This window comes from Rhinopithecus roxellana, chromosome 18 (assembly GCF_007565055.1).
Source record: "Rhinopithecus roxellana isolate Shanxi Qingling chromosome 18, ASM756505v1, whole genome shotgun sequence".
Classification (NCBI taxonomy): Eukaryota; Metazoa; Chordata; class Mammalia; order Primates; family Cercopithecidae; genus Rhinopithecus; species Rhinopithecus roxellana.
The window spans coordinates 67,089,614-67,103,720 of record NC_044566.1 but is presented as its reverse complement, the minus strand read 5'-3'; the positions used below and the strand labels follow the sequence as shown (position 1 = coordinate 67,103,720).

At 41.7% G+C, this 14,107-nt stretch overlaps 1 protein-coding gene across 5 annotated transcripts in view; it reads right to left on the bottom strand.

The window, feature by feature from the left end:
- Positions 1–2,389: 2,389 nt before the first annotated feature.
- TNFRSF19 (TNF receptor superfamily member 19) overlaps positions 2,390–14,107 on the bottom strand; it is a 104,987-nt gene continuing 93,269 nt past the window's right edge. For 3 of the 5 annotated variants that reach the window (XM_030922238.1, XM_030922239.1, XM_030922237.1), the window contains exons 8-9: positions 10,356–10,458; positions 9,316–9,745 (exon numbers count right to left, since the gene is read on the bottom strand). In XM_030922238.1, coding sequence (XP_030778098.1) covers positions 9,316–9,745; positions 10,356–10,458 — 533 coding nt within the window. Of the gene's footprint in view, positions 5,066–9,315; positions 9,746–10,355; positions 10,459–14,107 lie in introns of those variants that run through there. The other 2 variants (XM_010379640.2, XM_010379636.2) reach the window with 1 other exon arrangement.

Sequence of the window (14,107 nt, the reverse complement as noted above, 5' to 3'; positions counted from 1 at the left end):
GTGGAGTGCATAAATTAAGGACTGCCCCAGGAAACGCCTACTAGAGTGAGTCTTCTGAGAGGACTTGGACTTGCGTTTAGAACTTCAAGGGAAATGGGCGCGGTGGCTCACGCCTGTAATCCCAGCACTTCGGAAGGCCGAGGTGGGTGGATCACGAGGTCAGGAGATCGAGACCATCCTGGCTAACACAGTGGAACCCCATCTCTACCAAAAATGCAAAAAATTAGCCGGGCATGGTGGCAGGCGCCTGTAGTCTCAGCTACTAAGGAGGTTGAGGTAGAAGAATGGCGTGAAGCGGGGAGGCGGAGCTTGATTGAGCAGAGATCGCGCCACTGCACTCCGGCCTGGGCGAAAGAGCGAGACTCCATCTCAAAAAACAAAACAAAACAAAAAAACTTCAAGGGGAATGACTCATCTCTGATCTGTGGAGGGTGGCATGCCTCGCAGTGGCGCAGTCTGCCTCCCTAACCTGCGATTAAAAGATTGCTGGCAGAATGGTCTGCAGATCTTCTATTTACTGTAAATAATCAACCCAGGTAAGGAAAATCCCTCCACATAGTTCTGCTAGTTAAATTCCACCCCAGACAAAGCTACCAGAACACAGCTATTTCAGCCTTAAGTAGGGATAGCTAATACCATTAGAAATTATGGAAAAAAGAATCCTCTGTATAGAACAAAAAATGAAACCTCTTTCAGAAGACCACCCATGGTTCTAGGGAAAGTGGTTTTGCTGATAACTTTTAAGAATTCAGGTCTTCTGGAGAGGTGAATTTCAAGCAGTCATAAATCACACTAATTCAAATGCCACTGGCCATTCATGAGATGACCCAACCTTGGTCAACTGACTCTCTGGAGTAGAAACCTTTCAACCCTCTGTTGGCTGACGTGTGACATAACCAAGGCTAGTGTGAACTGCTGCCTTGACTCAGCATAAGTATGTCCCTATAATCACATACCAGGACTTACTGAAACTTGTTCGATAGTATAGACGATTTTGAAACCTCTCAGACCACCGTTCACTTTCAAAACTGAATGATAAACTTAAGCTCTATTTACAGACCTTAGTTGGTGCCAAATTCGTTTTTAAAAGATGAGACTCGGCCAGGTGCAGTGGCTCAAGCCTGTAATTCCAGCAATTTGGGATTCCAGCAAGCTGAAGTGGGAGGATCATTTGAGGTCAGGAGTTCGAGACTAGCCTGACCAAATGGTGAAACCCCATTTATTAAAAAAAAAAAAAAACAAACACAAAAATTAGCCAGTGTGGTGGCATGCACCTGTAACCCCAGCTGTGCGGGAAGCTGAGGCAGGAGAATTGCGTGAACCTGGGAGGTGCACTCCAGCTTGGGTGACAGAGCAAGACTATCTCAAAAAATAAGTTAATTAAATAAAAAAAAATCAGACAATACCTTCTTAGTTTAAAATGGGACACATTCAGAATAAGTAGCCAGTTGCAGAAGCTTTAATAACAGTGGTAACAATGAAAATACGTCATTGTTATTACAATAAAATAGTCCAGACGTCCTGGGAGAATCTTATTAGCTTTGAGTTATTTCTCTCAGAGAGTTGATGGATTTATGGTACCCATAAGCTAAACCAGTCTCCATGGACACCAGGAAAGTCCATGTGCGCTGGGACGCTGGGGTGTGAGTGGGGGTGTCGGGGGGAAGTCAATGTCCTTCCCTCGGAGAGTCCAGTGTCAACAGCAGAAACTCACCTGCTGAGAGAGCAGGATGTCACTGTAACATTTTTTAAAGTATTTTTTTTTCCAGGAAGTTTAAAGTCCTCTCTCAAAATCTAATAATAGCCTTAAAAGCTTTACTGAGTAGAGGGAAGAAGAGGAAGGATTCCTGCTCTGTGGAAGTCTCCGCCTTCCTCTCTTTAGTCCCCCTCTGCAGGACGCCTGGCTGAGCTCCATCTAGAAGGATACAAAACTTTCTCTTTAGTTCTTTCCCTTTTTGTGCCATAAGAGGAAGGGAAAACATAGAGATCACGATAAGACCTTGATGTCAAAGCTTCTCAGGGGCCGCAGAGCACCTTCCAAGTAGCCCAATGCGCCTGGCTGTGTTCCCAGACTCTCCCTCACAGGTCACCAGTGAGGATTACAAATCACCCTCCAAAAGCCTGAGGAGCCAGAGAGGCTTCCATCCCTCTCTGGAGCACAGTTTTTAGTGACAGAGCCTTGTTATGTTGTCCAGGCTGGCCTCAAACTCCTAGGCTCATGATCCTTCTGCCTCAGCCTCCTAGTATCTGGGACCACAGGCAGGGACCACAGGCAGGAGCCGCTGTGCCCAGAGGGAGCAGAATTCTGCAAAACCCTCACACAGACTTTTGAAAGAAAAAAACACGTCTGCATCCACAAAATCAATCATTCTCTCACTGAACACATAAATAAGAATACCAGGTGACAATTTTATTCACAAATAAAAAAGGTATTACAAAACTATTTAAGAATATAATTTACACATTTATAAATTCCAGTATGCAAAATAGCAATGATGAAATGTACATTGATTTAAGCTATTTTAAAGCAATTTTCCTTTCCTTTTTTTTTACCAACACAGACAATAGTGCTTAACCTACGTAATAGTAACATTAACACTTTATCTAAAGTAGAAAAATCTCTATTTAAAAATATATTCCATATACACAAAATTAGAAAATGCATGACCTTACTTTTGGTTGCTCTTGAAATCCTCCTCATTCTTGTCAGCGAGCTTCTGCAGTACGAGAAGCCACAGTGGTTATACCCATTCAGCCACACGCATTACCCGACACAGCCTTCCTGACACCGGCACTCTAGCAGCTGAGTTTATTGAGTGCTATGGGATATTCCAACCAAGTGAAGTGTAAATTGGATTTTTTTTCTCAAATGTTGACCAAGTGTAAAATATCACATTGTTATATATTTCTAGAGTAGTAGGGTAAAATGTCTTCCATCTTGATAACAGTTACACAGGATTTATCAAATTCAGTAGCAAATGAAATCCATTTTCAACCCTAAGCAGTTCTCTGCTGATGGCAAATGATGTTTTGGGATTTTTGACCAAAATCTCCTTCCCATCAGTCTGGCTTTCTCCAGCCAGTGTTTGTCCTCGAAGTTAATCAGGGCTCTACATGTGGAAAATACACACAGGCTACACAAAGGAACACAGCCCTGCCCACTTTCATCATCTCTCTGTCATAACAGAAAGGACCAGATGGCAAACGGTGGCACGTATGTGAATCACGGTGAGGTCACGCGAGGAAACTCTACTTGCATTTTCACAGCCATTGTGTGGTCAAATCCTAAATATTTTACATGTCCAAAAGGCAGTCTTCCTAAGAGTTCATACTACCAAAGGATCATTGGTTTATACTTGAAAAAAAAAGTAATCCAGGAAAAATCAATTAATTATGACTAGGCACTAGGCTGACATGACAGCTTGGAGGCTACAATGAAACACTCATTTCCTATTTCAGGTGAGGGAATTGAGGTCACGAGATGGACCAGACACAGGCAAGCTAGTAAACACATTTCAAAACCTCAAACTGTGGGGAAAAGGCCGCAAGAAAAAGGGGTCATTAAATGTTACTAATCTTTCACAGAGAGAGAAAACCAGGGGTAATACATGAGAAGATAAAAATGTCCTAGGAAAGACAGATACATTTTAATATTCCGTTTAAATGTTAAAAGACAGTGACTTGGATGGGGCAATTCCAAACCAAAATATTGTAATGCACTCGAACATACTGATGTTCAAAAGTCTAAAAAAGTACCCTGTTCAAGTAAGTCCTCTCCAGGGCATAAAGATTGAGAGCGAATGAACCATTCGCTGCTTTGCGACTGAACGGGGTTAATTTCTGTCTTAGCTCTAGAGACAGTGCTACTGTGTAGATGGTAGGGGATAGAGCACCTTACTAGAAAGAAACTCCGTCCTCTTAAATCCAACATGGGATGGTTGAAGTAGGAGATGATGTGCTAACTAATCTTACACAAGTGGAAGGAGCGCGACAATGTCCTGGTCAAACTACGCTAGGGCAGTTACAGCTGCTTCATCTAAACCCCTACAAATGGAGCAGTTTCTTCTAGAACTAACATGCGGTGTGTTCTCATGGAAGACTATTCCAGTAGTAGGGGAAGCTGCTATGCTGTAATTTCTAAAGCCTTTAGTATAAGATACAATGCAAGTAAAAGGTCATTTATGTTTATAAATACCCTTTTTCTATAATCTTCTAAGCTCAGGCAGAGGGACAGATGGAACAAATGTTTCTATATCAACTAATTTTCATATAAATATGCCAGCCTTTGCATACAAATCTCTACAATGTGTGTTAATTCCGGGCAATGGGCTGCCCTTTCTCAGCCACATTCCCCGGCCCTGGTGTGCTCCTGAGATCAGCACCAGCGGGTGTGTATGAGACCGAGGCTGACGTGTGGATTCCGGAAAGAGCTATCCTCCGTCTGATTCCTCTGATTCAGTTAACTTCATCAAATAAACCCAAGATTTAGGCAGGCCATATGAGGGCCATTCTAACCACCTACGCGACTCAGTTTAGATGATGAAAAAGTGTCCTTCTGAAACAGAAACACTCACTTTTGAACCCATTCTACATAAAAGCTAAGGTAATTTATCTGGCATTTCATAGGCGGTATGAAATTATTTCTGGAAAGAAAAAGTATACTCTGGGTCTTCAGTCTTGTAAAACCACAATCACCATGAAAATAAGCATGAAGGCATTTCTGTTTCTTGTTATATGTCCACAGTCTCATAGGCTGCCAACTCAACCCATCCTTCTTTGAAGTCACTTTTGTGGCAGAGAAGCTTCTTATGTAGGAAAGATGCAGAGTATCATGAGTCGGCCTGGAGTCTTTTCTTGTTATTCATTGAGGTTTCAGCTTACAGCTGGTTTGGCTCAGAAGCAACTGGCTGAAAGGCTTCAAATGCCGTCAGTTTGGTTGAGATTTATTTTTGCCCCAGGAGCCATGTAAGGTCCAGACTACTCAGTCCATAAGCCTAACAAAGGAGTACTCTTTGGGTTCCAGCACACACTTCTACTGCAGAAAGAAGCAGGTCCTTTAAGCTTCCTAAAACAGCAACAGAAAGGAAGCTTTAGAAACAATGTCTTATAAATTAAATCTGCTAAATTTCAATGGTAAAGAATTATGCATAACTTTTACTAGTAGTATACACGAATTTAATAGCACATGGACAAGAAACTCATTCAACAGTATCCAAATATCCAGCTACCCGTGTAATCTCAGGATAAATAAAGGTTTTCATAACAATTCAGAGTCACCCAATCACTGCAGAGTACTTAAAAGACGATACTGTAACCCATAGCAATCATAATGTATTAACAAACCATTCTTCTGTGGGCTTTCAACCTTATTCAAACATTTAAAGCGTCCTTCTTCTGTACTGTGTTCCTTTAAAGCATTTGTAAGTAAATATTTTAGGATTCTGTATTTCCTTTCTTTCAAAGAACAAATACGATGAATGAATAGTGCCATTCTTTATCTGCCAACTTAGTCTTTGAATGTAAAACTTCCGTTAAACTATTAGAGAACGTTCAGAAATAGTTGGGAATAAGATTTATCTTATAACAGTCTCCCTAGCATACTCACAATCCTTATCGGGAAAATATCCTCAGCAAAGTGTAGCCATTAGACATGTCCTTATCGCCAAAGGCACTGACCTCAATGCACGGAGTGTGCAAGTGAAATCACTGAACACTTACTTCCTGTATCAACCCTTCACTAACTTACCACGAACGTGGCATTGGTGACATACCAGGTAAGTGTATGCAAAAAATTATTCCTAGGTCTAAGGAGATGATCTAGAAGTCAAATCTTACGAAGTACTTCCAATAACAGGAGATAGTTTTATCAAATATGTTGATTAACTGACACAGTTATAATAACTACATTAACCCTTCTGTGGGAGGCAAATTATCCTCATTTTGCCGATAAGGAAAAAGTAGAGATTTCAACAGATCGAAACACTAGAACCCAGGGTCCTCTCATATGTTTTCTAACCTTCTTTCTGTCTGTTCCTGTTGACATTTTAAATCTTGGATTAAAAACAACTTCAAGAAATGCTTTTCCTGTAAGTACACAGGCTGGCTTTGTTCTTTCAAACAGCTCAGCAAAAATTGTTCCAAAGACCTCAGTTTGTTCCCTTCTGGTGAGGTGTGTATAGGGAGAACTGGATTCAAATCGAGCCATACAGACTCAAGAAGGGCTCTCACACCTATTTGCTTTATCTGGAACCGTAACTGTCATCAGATTATGGGTGATCTTAAATCACCCACAAGAGAACTAGTGTGTGCAAATGCAGGTTTTGGAAACAAATGCATCATGCGTTGAAATCATGGCCTCACACCACGTAAAGAGAGAAGTGCTGTTTGGCCACAGCTGCTCCTTATCCACCTCCCAGATGGACACACGTTGTTTTCCTGAGCGACGAACAAGCCCACATCATGGAGCCAAGCTAACTGAACACGAACCCGTGGAATGGATAAAAGGAACGTGAAGCCCTGTGCTTTGGTTCATCATAGTGAGCTGCTGAAATCAAATTATTGTATTTTATTTTTTAAGAGACAGGGTCTTGCTTTGTTGCCCAGGCTGGAGTGCAGTGGCGTGATCCTAGCTCACTGCAGCCTCAAACTCCTGAGCTCAAGTCATCTTCCTGCCTCAGCCTAAAATCAAATTCTTTATGAGAAGTGAATGTGTCCTCTAGTTGGAAAGTTAGCCTGTTGGGGAAAATGTGGGTTGGTTTTTTGGATTTAGATTGGGGGAAAAAAGAAAACAAAAGCAAAACTACTTGAGTTAAACACTTGGTTGAACCTTGAAATAAAGAGGAGGACCACGCCCCCAAAGGCCTGCAGTAGCTTAAGGTTCATTTGCTACATTTCACAGATTATTAAGTGCAACTGAAGTTTTTTTTTCCCCAGCATCTGGAAATTATTATCTCTTAAAATGGGCTCAAAATATTATTTACTATTATAGGGGAAAAATCAAAATGGTCTATATTTTAACAATTCCTTTTCTAAATTCAATGTCATACTTAGACTTATCTAAATTAATCTAACAATTATAGGACTACACATCTTGAAAAGTTAGTAAAAACCTTTCATTAATAAATTATTATGCTGTGCAACTTGAATGTAATATTTTCTCATCAGGTTCAGTTTAGATGTAATTGTAACTTTCTTTTCATAATGATTTGAGTTGAAAGTATATATAAATCATGAGAACTACCCTGCATGTCTTTGAGAAAGCGTTAATAAGTAGTTATATGCCAATCTCACCACCTAAAGCATGTTTTAAAATATCATGTCCATACAGCTGTGATGACAGTGCTTATACAGTCCTGTCCCCACCGCACCACCAACAGACACAAGCAGGCAATGAGGTGGCTCCGGGATGACCTCGTATGAAGATGTTTCCTTCCTTAGTCTCGGCAGTTGACATCACAAACTTGGGTACGAGCTACAGAATTAAGGTGAGTGGTAATTCTGTGTCCTGACAAAATTCTGAAAACCAGTCATCAGTCAGCTGGCAGCACTGTAGCCCTAGCTCCTCAGATGGTCTCCTAACGAGAGAGGCACGGACGATGCGCTAGACGTGGCGAGGGCCCCTCATTTAGTGCTGCTGGGAGGCAGCTGAGCCCTCTGCTGCTGAGCAGGGGGTTCTCCCTGTTTCTAGCATCCTCCGGTCCGTCAGTGGACGCTCCCTGCTGTGAAGGACTCGTTACGTGCTCTCAGCGGCTGGGCCCTCTCCGTTCCTACGCTGTGTGGGGCACAGTCCATTCTCGAGACTTACACTCAACCAGGTTAATTCTTAAGCCTTTTCTTATTTCTTATCATAACAATTTTACTAATTATGGATGGCTCAAAAGAACAAGACCAGTGAACAGCCTTTCCTAACTCCAGGCAAAGCTCAGAGGTAGATACTTTGTATGTGTTAACTGCCTAATTTGTTTTCCCTTCATTCACTCGTCTCCCTTCTCTTACTTCTCCATTCCCCCATTTCGAGAACAAAACCAATTTTTCCCCTCCAAAGCTAAAAAATGTTTTCTCTATAGAATCCCCTATAAATTCTCCAGATAATTTTTTTTTTTGTAGTTAAAAAAAGCAAACAAAGTGGAAAGATGGCTTGAGCCCAGGAGGACGAGGCTGCAGTGAGCTGTGATCGCTCCACTAGGCTCCAGCCTGGGCTACAGAGAGAGACCCCATTTCAAAACCCAAACACGAAAAACAAAAAACAAGTACTGCAGACTTAGATCAGTATGTAACTTATGAACTAATCTTAAAAGGAACACATCAGCATTCACACTTTGACTCTGCACTAAGTCTCTGATATGATCAGGCCAGCATACAGAATCACATGGAAGCGAGACGCCTCTGGAGCAGGCTCAGCTGCCTCCTCAGCACCCGCAGCCCTGATCTGGGGCAGGGAGGGACAGGCAGTGAGAGCAGCGGCCTCTTTGTGGGGCAGGGTCTTGTGGGCCTGGGAGCTGGACTGTTGCTGTGACTCTGCCCTTTTACACTCAAGACTTGACACTTTTCTTCTAGAACTTACACTAACAATACATGCGCTCCCATTTAAGGAAATGTTTACAAACATTAGGTCAGAATCAGCAAAGGCCACATCCTCACCTGAAGAAAGCAGAGACGTGCCAGGTTATCCCAGAATCCTTTGCTGCCTCCAGTTTTGCAGCATGCAGAAAGCCCCCATCTCTCTGCGGGTGCCACCCTCACTCCACCCAAACCTGATTTTAAACCACTCCACCTGAGAGGGTCTTAGGACCTGGTCTCAGGTCACAACCAACAATCAATTTCCAGCCAAATCAATCCCTCTGTCAAAGTAGAGTGATCCAGAAAACAATAGCAAGAGAGAGAAGAGGGAAAAGAGCAGCTTTAGGAGACCTAAAATCACAGAAACTTGGCAGTGAATGAAGTACATTTAAGTATTGGGCATAAGTAATATATATATATATATATATATATAACTATATATAACAGGAAGAAATGAAGGTCAGGAATTGTCTGCAAGATGCTCCCATATCCGACTCATCTCTCTCAACCAGGGAAGGAGGCAGCAGGTGCTGTGCCAAGTGGTTGTACTTACAAAGAGGAATAAAAGAATGCAGCTGTATACTTTGCTCTTATATATTAGCTGTGTTCGTTTTTTAAAACAAGACTTGAAATTTATTTTAAAACATATTCTACAACATACAAGAAATTATGAAAGTTACAAAAAAAATCTCATAAGGTTCCCCCTAATTTTGTGCTGGGAACAGAGTTCTGGTCTACTGTAAGTCAGTGTTATGTTCACAGGAAACCCAGTCGCTGCCTTACCTGGACGGACGTCTGAGTGGCTGCGTGGATGACAGCGCCACTCTCCTGATCTAGCTGGCTTCTCGTAGTTAGTGCATCCTGAGTTGATGCTGGTTCTGCCAGTGTGTTGTTACATCTAGATAAATCAGTAGCTGCTGTAAAGTTTTCAGAATGAGCTTGGATTGGAACAGCCCCACCAACCAAATCTTGACTGCTATTTGAAGCCAAAGACGTTGAGCTTTCATGTTCTGGACTGAGAGAATGAATGTCTTCTCCAGTGAGTTCAGGATAAGAGTCACAAAAGGAGATGTCACCACCCATGGGATTCTGCATCAGAGGCCAGGCGTCTGAAAACTCGCCACAGATGGACTGCGTGAGGGACCCGAAGAAAGGTGGCACCATCTCCCCAGCTGGGCCTGCGTTTCTGCACACACATTCAAAAGAGCTTAAAGTCTTTGATGGGGAGAAGAACATGACTACAAAGAAGCATGTCAGCCGTAATGTTAGGTCTTCTAGATGAAGTATCTGTATACTGAGTCAGAATTCTAGTGTTTCCCATTGTTACAAACTTGCCTCAATACAGTAAGTCAAGTTACTCCATTTACTTGAAAACTGAGTTTTGACCCCTCCTTCTAATTAATATAGTTATACTTAATCCAACGTCGAAAACATGCAGTTTCCTGGGTCTCATCTGAGTTTGACTGAGTGCTGTTCTAAAATTCTAAAATAATAGTCCATAGGTAAAAATTACTTACATGTTAATTACTTACAGATGACAGAGGTGTCAAAAATCATGGACATAAGACAACAATAAAATTAATGAAGAGTAAAGTATAAAGAATGTTGTACTGGACATGAGTGACCTTGAGAGACCTACCTAATTCTTGCCTGAGAATTGCACCCCACCAATATCCAGAATGTCGTTAATATTTAAGAGGCGATGTTTCCATCGTTTCAGATGAAAATCGGTACATTAGTAGAATGCATATTTGCACAGGCGGATATGAAATGGTTGATTGAAAGCACCCAGTTACCTCGCCTGAAGACTGGCTGCAGAATGCACCCCACAACCAACGGTCGCCCGGTCGGGGCTGCAGGCCTTGTCACAGCACAAGGATGGGAGCAAGTGCACCGGCCCTAGGGAAGACAGCACAGGTGTGAAGCACAGTGCCTCCCTCCGGCAGCTTTCACTTCAGTGACACTTCAACACTCCTCGTGGAAACTTAGATGTTCCCCTTTGGGTGACTTTTGGGGGAAAAGGAATACAAGGTTCTCTTTTTTTCTCATCTTAAACAAATGATGAGCCACTTACATGAGGTACCGAGAGTAGACAGACTCATACAGACAGATGAAGAAGGGGGGATGCTAGGGGGCTGGGACAATGGGGAGACCAGAAGTTGTTGTTTAATGAAGACAGGGTTTCAGTTTGGGAGAATGTAAAATGTTCTGGAAGGTGAATGGTGGTGATGGTTGCACCTTAGTGAGAATGTACTTAACGCCACTGAACTGCACACTTGAAAATGGTTAAGATGGTGAATTTTATGTTACGTGTATTTCACTACAATAAGAAGTGGGGAGAAGGAATAAAGCAGTCTGTGGGAGAGCACAAAACGAGACTCTTGGCCCCACTAAGGACAGGAGGAGCAGGACAACTTCCCTGCTGAGTGGCCTCCTAACACAGAGGAGAGCGTGACTGTGCGAACCCTCTAACTCCATACACACAGACACATTTCTTTTTATTGCTAGCAGTGTCACTTAAGGAATGGGTAGATACGTGCGCACAGCTTTACAAACTGAATATATCACTGAAGTTGGATATATTTTGTGCTACAAAGATAATATAAGCTTAAAAATCTAAAATATAAAGAGATTAGGTAAGAAATTTAAAAATAAATCTTCTCAATCCTATAAGCAGAAAATAAACACTCATCTTTTTCAACAGCCTTCTTGATTTCTCACTCTGTCTATACATATATATATCATTCTGATTTAGAACCACAAACACACTAAAGCGCGCACACACACACACAAAGACACACATACACAGAGGAAGACTTGGAGAAATTATATATTTACATATACAGCTATTGAAGAAATTATACATTTACATATATAGCTATATGTTTGTGTGTATCCAAATTTCCCATGAGGAATATCTCTTTACTTTTACAAACAGGAAAAAAATTATGAAACTACAGTCTCCCTTTTAAAAAATGAATGCCACATATTAAGATGCAATCGCAAGCCTGTGTGAAACAGGATGACTGGCTTGCCTGCATCTAAGTTTCCCTCAAAGCAAGGCCTCTGCCCGGACCATCTAAACATACAGTGCTCTGAACCCGCCGAACTCACCAGGGTTTACTGCCACTTAACAAACGTGTGTCACGCTCATCATGGGACATTTCAAAACTGTTTTAAAGCAAAAGGCACTGCCGTTCCTTGTAGAAAGGCTGATTCCAGGGAAAGTACACGACAAATCTGGGGACTTCTGGTGGCAGAAAGTAAGAAAGTGCTAAAAGAATAATGCGGACATGTCAAAATGGCACATGAGCCAACTGGAAGGGAGTTCCAAATGCCGGGCAACATGAGCATTGGAATAAACAGTGACACCAAAGGGTTGCAACCCACTGAATACGGCCCACGAGTCTAAACTCACTAAGGTATATAAATAAATAAATGGAGAAGGAAAGTTCCTTCTTACCATAGGAAGCCAGCTAATAAATGTGGAGAGAATAACGGAATTAGAAAGCCAGCATTTGTTAACCACCATAGTAACGACTGATTCCAGTACGAATCATCAGAGCACGCTAAGCTACGGGGTGAAAGTTTGGGGTGTGACAGGATATTGACACGGTCTCCAAGTATCCCCTACAGGATATTTATTCATTACAAAGAGAACGCAGACATTTTACATTGGAGAAACCTGGCAGACACCCCATTAATGAAGTGACTGAGGTTAGCCTGACCAGCATAGGCAGACAGACAACCTTGCCTCCTGACAGTGCGCTGAGGACCTGGCCTCCCCTCAGCAGTATTTCTGAATCGAATCCTGAGGAACATCAGACAAACCCACACTGACTGTCGTTCTACAGAACTGTAGAATTTTGAAAAGTGCTGGCCTGTACTTTAAAAAAAAAAAAAATCATGAAACACAAACGTTAGGAGACTATTCCAGATTAAAACAGACCAAACAGATTTGACAACTAAATCCGACAGAAGTTTTCAGAATTCTGTTTCGCTATGAAAGACAACACTGGGACAATTAGGAAAATATGACTATGCTCTGTAGATGATATGATAGTACTGAATTAACATAAATTTCCTGTTTTAATAATTGTGCTGTTGCTATGTGAGAGAAAATGTTCTTAGGAAGCAAACACTGATGTACTAAGGGGGAGAGGGACATCATATTTGCAACTGGATTTAAAATAGAAAATGAAAAACAAGTATACACACACACACACGAGAGAGAGGGGATAAAGCCAGTGTGGACATGGGCAGCAGCATGTTAATATTTGGGGAATCTCGGTAAAGGACATGTGGGAGTTCTTTGTTCTACGCTTTCGATATTTCTGCAATTATGTCAGATTCCTGAAATTATGTCAAAATAAAAAGTGAAAGGGAAAAAAGGATCTGCCATTCAGGAGGAAGCACTTGACATAAGCTGCACTGACCCAGGGCGTGGGCCTGGGGATCATTTCCGGCCCCAGTGTTCTGTTAGGAGGTCATGCCACAAGGCCATCCGGATATTTCATCTTTCTTCTCAGACTGAAGTAAGGTGAGGCGGAGTTTATACCAACTGCGTTGTATTACATTTAAAATGTAAAATTAGAGTTCATTTCTCCAGGAAGTATTCCTGCTTACTCTAACACTAGTGACAGTGTCCACGGTATCATATCTAGGAAAATGTAATGCTTGGGGGCGTTTAAGGATCACACAGTTACCATTAATAGTGTCTAAGGGTCTTATCTGTGTAGGCAAAGGCAAAACTAGATCCACACACCACAGAAAGTCTTGTATTCTATTCTTCACCCATTCCTAAAACAGGAGATAGTAATAATTAGCAGAAAAAGAATTAAAATGAAAGCTGCTTATTCCATATAGCCATATGCTGCATAGCAATGTTTTGTTCAGTGATGGCCCAACAATACCATGGTGGTCCCGGAAGTTCATAATACCATATTTTATTGTGCCTTTTCTATGTTTAGATCCACAAGTACTTATTGTGTTGCAACTGTCTACAGTATTCAGTGCAGTCACATGTTGTACAGGTTTGTAGCCTGGGGCAATGGGCTACACCACATAGCCTAGCTCCGTAAGAGGCTATCCCATTTAGGTTTGTGTGCACTCTACAAGGTTTGCATAAAAGCAATGCATGGCTGTATATACATGAGATTGGAACATTTAACTGACAATTTCTTGAGAAGATTGATTAGACAGTTCCAAGAGGACAAGTCAATCTAATGGGATCTAATGGGATATGGTTAAAACAAATACAGATGGGTTATTAGACAAAATGGTGCTATTAGTATTGCTTCCATGGGTGCTAACAGAACTGTAAAGTAATAAGAGGACAGGGGAACTGGGGCAGACTTGTAGAAAGCGTGGTTGGTCATAGAGGGTTTTATTTTGCAGAGGAGGTGAGGTGGTGGGGGAGTGGGATGTGTAAGTGTAAGAACACGTGCTGAGGAATAGAAATACATAGCAAAGAAAATTAGTATTAAACACACTCTCAGCCACAGTGTAATAAAGATAGAAGTAAAGACTAAGAAAATCACTCAAAACC